General features: G+C 48.9%; 1 protein-coding gene across 1 annotated transcript; it reads right to left on the minus strand.

The window, feature by feature from the left end:
- Positions 1-861: 861 nt before the first annotated feature.
- LOC106636329 (uncharacterized) lies at positions 862-7,573 on the minus strand. The gene is made up of 3 exons (XM_089588844.1): positions 7,556-7,573; positions 2,301-5,101; positions 862-1,024 (listed from the first exon to the last, which is right to left on the minus strand). Exons 1-3 carry the CDS (start codon positions 7,571-7,573, stop codon positions 862-864), a joined length of 2,982 nt encoding a protein of 993 aa, XP_089444970.1.
- Between the last annotated feature and the right edge of the window lie 545 nt (positions 7,574-8,118).

Here is an 8,118-nt window from a genome sequence, read left to right on the forward strand (position 1 = left end):
AATCACATAGATCGTTGTTATCGCTTGTTTTTCAATTACAATTAAAAAAAAAAATTCAATACCCTCGTTCTTTTTTTTTTTTTTCGACTCCTAAGCAGGTTACACAGGTAAGAAATAAAAAAAACAATTACATTTTATAGAAATGTACAAAAATGTATTTATATAACATGTAAAAAAAAAGGTACAAAAAATCTGTTAAAAAAAAAAAAACAAACATATATACAATGATACATTACTACAGAAAATATCTACAGTCGCGGATGCTCGTTTGACTTTATCATAATTCTCCTTTTTTAAAATCTATTTACTTGATCATTTCGTATTATTTTTATTACACATAATATATGAAAAAAAGTTAAAAAAAAAAAAAAAAAACTACACTGTTGACACAATCAACCGCCACACTGTAGTTATTCGCGTTGGCAATAATAAGTATATAAGGTATATCTGATCCCTCAATCTTTTTCTCACGCACACTCTCTCTTTCTCTCGGGCTCGCGCGTCCTTTCACGCCTACTTCCGACCTTTTATCGCGTATCTCCATCTCACCATCGAACGTGATTCAAACTAACGAAAGAGAAAAAAAAAAAAAAAAAAAAAAACAACAACAAATGCATCGAATTGTGAATCAGAGTTGTTGGCACAATTATCAAAGAAGGGGGAAAAAGAAAAGAACGCGGCTGATTTGCATCGATCGGCCGATGGAATTTGCACGTCGCCTCGAAGTGAAAGTCGCAAAAAAAAAAAAAAAAAAAAAAAAAAAAAAAAACAAGATCGAGGCTCGAATCCTCTCCCAAAAAGGTATATTATGTATATATACGCTCGTTCTCATTTCCGGATGGTATACTCGACGAAAAGCCGTCAGTGGCCGGCGCTGTCCATGGGATCCTCGTCCGCGTCCGAATTACTCTCGGCCGCGTCGACGAAGGCCGACGACAGGTCACCCGCCAATTTGCTCACGCTCTCCGACGCCACGTCGTACATGAAGATCTCCTTCTCGCCACTGCTGCTGCTGTCCTTGCTTCTGGAAAATTGCAATTTTTTCCTTCATTACTCTTCTGTGGGGATAAAAATGCGTGTTTTGTTTCGCAATCTAGACTCCGGTAGAACAACGAGCAACGGACTCGAGGTGCGAAATTGCGTACACTTTAACGAGGACTGCACCGCTCGTTTATCATTTGGTTGGAAAAACAATAAAAAGTAAACAATCGGTGTTTGCGCCCCGGTGCTCGTGTATCACCTACACCCACGAATCTGATAATTTTGCGCAACAATATAAGGCATACTTTGAGAACTATGAGTGCACAACATATGGATGTACTCATACATGCAAGTATGAGTAAATTCCTCCTTTTATAATGTCGAGCCCATCGGCGCGCGTTATTGCAGTGGGTCTTTTATATACATCATGTATACGACTCGGGCGCTCTAATTTCCGCGCACTTTTGCGAAACCTCGAAAATCGCAACTCTCTGTCCTGGATGAACGCAGGTGCACGTGTACCGCAACCTCGCGCGCATTATTAAATTTCTTTTTTCTTTTTTTTTTTTTTTTTTCCTTCTTTCCCATCTCGCAAGAGACGCGGCCTTCTTCTTCCCTTTTTCTTTGGTTCTCAAAGGTGTTGTATATACGACGCGTGCACCAAGGAAACGCCGAATCTCTCGATCGCGCAAAAAGCTACGGGAGAAAAAAAAAAAAAAAAAACCATTCGGAGCATCAAAATTAAAAGCAGCAGCTCGCTCTCCGTTAATTGGCGAATACGTATATAATATATACGGCTTTGGCGCAACCATCCTCTTTTTTTCTTTCCTCACCCCCTTGGTGCTCCCGCGCGATATATGATACATACCGATCGAGAGCAAAAAATAGAGAGCGCGAGCGTGCGCGCGTGGGTTGCAACATCGCCTACACGCGATTTTTTTCTTTTTCTTTTTTCGTTCAAGTTTGATGCGAACCGTTCGAGTGTTACCTACGCGTATACAACCACTTCATCCGCGAGATTTATGGTCCTTGGGCAAGATCCGCAGCTCTCCTCCCCCCTCAATTACGGCGCTTTTTGTAAACCCGCGTAACTCGAAGCTGCCCCTTATGTATTCGGAAAAAAAAAGAGCGGCCGTTCTCTCATTTATATACATATATTATACATACGTATTGCGCGGACTTTCGAAACTTTTGAAAAACGGCAAAGAAGAGTCCGATGGGTGTTTTTTTTTTTTTTTTTTTTTTTTGCATTTCGAGAGCTCTCGGGGCCGATTGCCGACGCACACTTGACAATAACAAGTATAATAATAGCGACTCACGTGGTGACGAGCAAAACGACGGACTGTCTCTGGGGCTCGGTCTGCCTCTCGTGGTCGAGCCACCGCTTGTAGTTCTCGGCCGAGGGTTTTCGCACGAGCTGCTTGAGGGACTCGCCCGCGAGGAACTTGATGGCCTGGACGTCGCCACCGGCGATTCTCCTCGAGTGCCTCGACTGGTCGGGTTGCTGCTGGCCGTAGTCGACGGGGGCGAGTACCACCACGGAGCCGATCCTTTTGCCGGTGAGCTCGGGCGCGTCGGGAATGGGGAACGAGGCCCCGCTGACTTTGAGGGGCAGGTAGCGGTTGTACTCGGTGGGACCGTTGCTCGACAGGGCCGACTCGCCGAGGCTGACGGGCCCGAGGCGGGTCGCGTTCTCCTGGATGTGGCGCTCGGCTATGCCCTGGCCCTGGGCGCTGTTCGGGTCGAAGCGCACAACCTTCATCTCCACGCCACCCGGGCGTAGAGTCACCTCCTCCGTGCGGATGGCGTTTCTCGAGCCAAACGACGACGAGGAGGCGCTCGCCGTCTGGACCTCGTCGTCGTCGTCGTTGTCCACCAACTTGGGCCGTTTGGCTATTTGGGGCACGGGTTCGCTGGCCGAGGTGGCCGCCGCGCCCCCGGCGCCGTAAAAGTTGGCCAAGGCCTCGGGCGGCAGGTCGGCGATGTTGATGCCACCCACCTTGTCGTAGTCGAGGATCTGGATGTCGGCGTTGCCGAGGATGCCGGAGCTGAGGAGCTGCTGTCTTATGTCGTCCGGGACCTCATCGGGCAGGTTGGCGATGTTCTCCCGGATCTTGGCCTCGTTTTTCGTCGACGGGGTCGTTGCCGGAGTCGGCGTCGTCGTCGTCGTGGTGGTGGTTGTTGGTCTCGGTGTCGTGGCTGCGGGGGAGTGGCGGATGCTGTTCGGAGTCGACGCGTACTTGTCCGAGGAGGTCTTGGTCACGGGAGTAGCGTAGATTTTCTCGTTCGAGTTGTAGTGCTGTTTGCCCTGGAGGACGGTCCTGCCCCATATCGAGGCCGTCGCCGGGGGTGCGGGCTGCGGCGGCTCCGAGGGCCTCTGCTGCTGCGCCGTAGGTAGGTTTTGGGCAAAGAACTGCTGCTGGTTCTGGTAGTCCGGCTGCTGGTGGTACTGTTGTTGCTTGAACGCAGCGTTGCTACCAAACTTGGAGAATCCTGGGTGCTGGAGGGGGATCTGCTGCTGGTGCGTCTGCTGGATCAAGTTGGACTGCTGTAGCCCGATCTGGTTGTTGATGTTGCCGAAGGACGTCTGCGGGATCTCGGCGTACTGGGGGTTGGGCGGGAAGGGACCCGGATGCAGTGGATTCTCGCGGATGGCGTAGTGCTGCTCCAACTTCGGGATGGCTTTGAGGATTTCTCCGCTCTGTTGTTGTTGCTGCTGCTGCTGCTGCTGCTGCTGCTGGTACTGTTGGTACTTTTGTTGTTGCTGCTGTTCCTCCTGCTTGCGACGCTGCTCCAGTGCCCTGAGCTGCTCGTGGTGCCGTTGTTGCTCCTGCAGCCTCTTTTGTTCTATCTGAAGCCTCTGCTGGTCAAAGTAGCGCTGCTTCTCCTGTTCGCGCTGCTGCTGCTTCTCGTACTGCTGGCGGTGGGGATCGGCGAGGAAGTTCACCGCGGGACTCTGACTCGGCGGCAACTGGTGCAGTTGGACGTAGTTCTGGAGATGCGGGGCGGCAGAAAGCCGCTGAGGCTGAGCAAACGAGTTGAAGGGCAGACGCTGCTGGACCTCCGGCAGGCCCTGGACTGTTATCGCTGGCCTCTGTTGCGGGACAAATGACTGCTGGTACTGCTGGTTCCTCACCAGGTGGGGTGGCACCTGGAGGTGGTGAAACTGGGGCTGCTGGGCAAAACCGTTACCGGTAGGTACAGCCTGGGCAAACGAATTAACGACGCGCTGCTGGGGAAACCCAACGACGGTCGGGCCGACGCGCAGCGGCTGGAGGGGGGCGTAGGGCCCGTGGGTCCTCTGCTTGGAGCCCGGCGGGAGAAGAGCGGCGGGCTTGTTGGACGGCACCGAGGGCAGCTCGTTGGACGGCGGGGCATCCTCGTCGTCGGTCTCCTCCTGCAGCTTAGCGACGCCGCTGCGCTTGCTGTGGTTGTTGGGTGGCAGCTGGTCCGTACCGAAGGTCACGCGTAGCCCGCTGCCACTGTCCGCGTGGTAGACCTCGCTGTCCGGTCGGATGATGGCGCGCAAGGTGGTCGAGGGCTCCGGTGGGGCAGGGCTCGCGGGTGGCACCTCCTCCTCCTCCTCTCCCCCAGTGGCGTCGTTGTCGGGCTGGATCGTCTCGTGCTCCTCGACGGGCGTAAGTGCCGGGACGGGGACGTCGTAGACGACGCGCGGCTTGTCCTCGCCGTAGGCCTGCTTCTTCTCGTATTTGACGTAAAACACTTGGATGGGCTCCTTCTTGGGCTTCTGGAGGGAGGGCCGTGGGGGTGGCGCGGGGGTCGGTAGGGACTCGTTCGACTCCTTGATGATGATCTCGATGATGGGCTCGGGCTCGGTTGGGTAGTAATTGTTGTAAGGTATGGGCTCCTCGTAGTAGCCCGTGGCAGCGGGGACGAGTTCTTCGCCGGTCTTGGCCTCGGCCAGGGGCTTGTACAGGGGGTCCCGTTGCGAGTATCGGCCTATCGGCTCCATTTGCACCGCGTACGGTGGTGGTCGGCCCGAGCGCCGGGGGTGGTGGCCCACCAGGGGTTGGTGCTGGCGTTTTTCGCGCTCCCTGCTCTTCTCATCGTCCTTTTCGGCCTGTACTGCCAGCAGTACGGCGCAGAGCACGAGCGTCACCTTAGACAGAAATCACATTGTTCGAGAAACCCCTAGAGTCTTTGAGATTATTCCACCTATACTTGATGGATAGCAAATTGTATTTTTTATTACATCATTATCGCATACGGGGGAAATGGCCGATCGCCCATACCTCGGAGCTATTGCAGGATATTTCGTCGATTTAAAAACTATACTTATCTTTCTTAGCTCAAAAATAATAAATAGATTTTTACACATCAGACTAACCATGATTGAAAAAATGTGCCAACCATCTCCTATCGTCAGAGATGATGGTACAAACATAAACTATAATTAAAAAAAAAAAAAAAAAAAAAAAAAATCTGTTCCACCTATACAGGATCGACAAAAAAATAGTTGAAAGTACTAAAGCGTCGAAAGGTGTATTTTATTTGCAATTTTATCCTGCTTTCGAGTACTTATCTCTATAATTAAGTATAAAACCTGGAAACTCCGCGTCAATCACATACGACCCAAACTTGATTTCCAAACTCAAGCATTGCGACAGATGTTTTGTTACACTTGTACTTATATAGTAAAAAGAGCACTTAAAGTCCCGAGTGGTGTATCGAACGACGTTCGTTTGTTTGTTTGTTATGTGGACGCCGTTTAATTATACGCGCGTATGAAGTATACCTACTCCTCTGCTCTATAATGATGGGTATATAAGCAAAGATGTTTCAAGACGGTTGTTCGGACGAAAGTGGCGCGGTAGTTTTGCAATCGAGTACCGCATTACGCGAACTTTCTTCCCTCCATTTGTATACCAATGCCCACGAAGGTTTCTCTGTTACTTCTAATTTGCGGACTTGCTCTTTTCGAACGAGAGCCAGTATAATTAAGTCTGTCGGGTTTTAACGACCATGTTGGTGCCAAGTGGCCGAGACAACATGGTAGAAAAGGACAGGGAGATTATTCATCGAGATTTAACGGTTTGACTGATTTTGAAAACAATAGCCTCGTAAATAAAAGAGCGTGGTGACTGTATACAATGGTAGACGCGTCAACGTGTACAGGCACACGTAAAGTTGGTTTCCAAGAGAAAAGCCTCCATTTGCCTGCCACAGTATAGCTACAATCAATATACAACTTGAAGAACATTCGAGCACATGACTTTTGGTTTTTCCAAAGAGCGCATGTACTGCTTTTGTCAGTGCCAAGGCCGTTTACTCCGGGTATGTACGTTTCGCGCTCGCTTCTATATATTTCTGTCAACTCGGCCGGGGGAGAGAGAGTGACAAATTCGTGACGTTTCGGGCGCGCTAACCGAGTGACCCGATTGCTGAGTATATACGTGCGATCGGAACGAGTCCGGTTAATCGGTCGTGCGTATCGATCGGTATTCAGGAAGCAAAACACGTGTATAATATGGTATACATACGTGTAAGCTCGACGATTTCCAATCCTATAGCAAACTCGTGTGCACATCGGTATACGACGCGCGTCCGAGCCGACTCGTTTGTAAATTAACTTGCCGCGATCGAGAAAATAAGCTGTCCTTTTTTTTCTTCGCTCACACCCCTCGAGCATAGGTAATCGTGTATAGGTGCGGGTTGGAAGTATATAATAGCGCAGGTGTCGGTCGTTCCGGGTTTACGGATTTATATCGGATATCGGACCGGTTGCTCGAGAAAGAACGACCGGCGCTTACCGGTCGCGTTAGATAACGCGAGAACCCCCGATGTGACTATATAACATAGCCCCGGTAATTTGAGAATATTATCTTCGTGGGAGATAGCCCCGTTGGTTTGGCTATCGGAAATTATATCCATGTAGGTTTTTTTTTTTTTTTTTTTTTTTCTTCAATCACCGTAATTATTGTAGAGAAAAGTGGAGGGGGACGCGTAAATTGGTTTATAGTGCATTATTGTGGTTTATGTTGTAGTAAAAACAAAAAAAAAAAAAAAAAAGATAGTAAAGAAAATTGAAGCGATTACTTTTAACGACGCCTTATGTAAATCCGTCAGCGTCGGCCCGTTTGTACATATATGTATATAGGGCAAAGGTGCCAAGAGTTTTAACGGTCGAGCTTTAAACGCGCGCGTTGAATAATTTATTCATTTGCGCCTCGGAGTGAAATTTTTAAGAGGCAAAGAAAAGTTGTAATATTAATTTAGAGCTCTGCTCCGCACAGTTTATATATATATATATACCAAAAACGTTTCCGCATGCTAATTGAGAAATCAGGTTGGATAACACACCCGTCGCAAATATTGAAAATCGTTTTCCCGAAATCGGAAAAATTCGTCACAAAATAAGTGCACTCACTTTAGGAGGGGGGGGGGACATAAAAAAAAAAAAAATACATAGAGATATGCTTCCGCGGTTAAAAGCGGAAGACAAGCTTGTGCCTATATATGTATATATACTACAGGAAGCGCCGCCGTAAGAATATATATATGTATAATAATAGTAAAAGGACATTGGCTCGGGGAAGGAAGGCGCGGAAATTACCAGTTTGAGGAAGCGCATCGCTGCTGCTGCCGTCCCTTTCTTGTCGCCGCTGCACACACACACACACACACTCAGTGGTCTCAATTCCCGCACCGTGGACCAAAACTTGTTTTTTGCCCTCTTTTTTTTCTGCTCGAAAAAAAAAAAAAAAAAAAAAAAAACAATGAAATTGAGAAAACAAAAAAAAAATCGTTCGACCCGCAAGCTCTCGCTCACTGTCCTTCCATTCGCATAACACACTATTTCTCGACACTCTCGGGACGAATGGGCACCAGTGTGAATAAATAAATTAAAAAAAAAAAAAAAAAAAAAAAAAAAAAAAAGAAAAGAAAAGTAACACCCAAATGGTAAAACAATAACGCTTAGAGGGGTTCCCGGTGCTCTCGCTCAGCGCGGCTACTTAGCACTGAGCCATCGGCGAGCCACAGCTCGCAAGCGCATGCATCGCGGCACTTTTTACTTTACTTTCGGCCGATCTCTTGCTCCTTGCCGATCCTCACCGTGTGCACCTACACACGAATACGGTGGAGGGGCTTTTTTGGGGGGGGGGAGGTCAGGTGGGG

This window comes from Copidosoma floridanum, unplaced genomic scaffold (assembly GCF_036245765.1).
Source record: "Copidosoma floridanum isolate Cflo_tuat_1 unplaced genomic scaffold, Cflo_Japanese_pri ptg000007l, whole genome shotgun sequence".
Taxonomy (NCBI): domain Eukaryota; kingdom Metazoa; phylum Arthropoda; class Insecta; order Hymenoptera; family Encyrtidae; genus Copidosoma; species Copidosoma floridanum.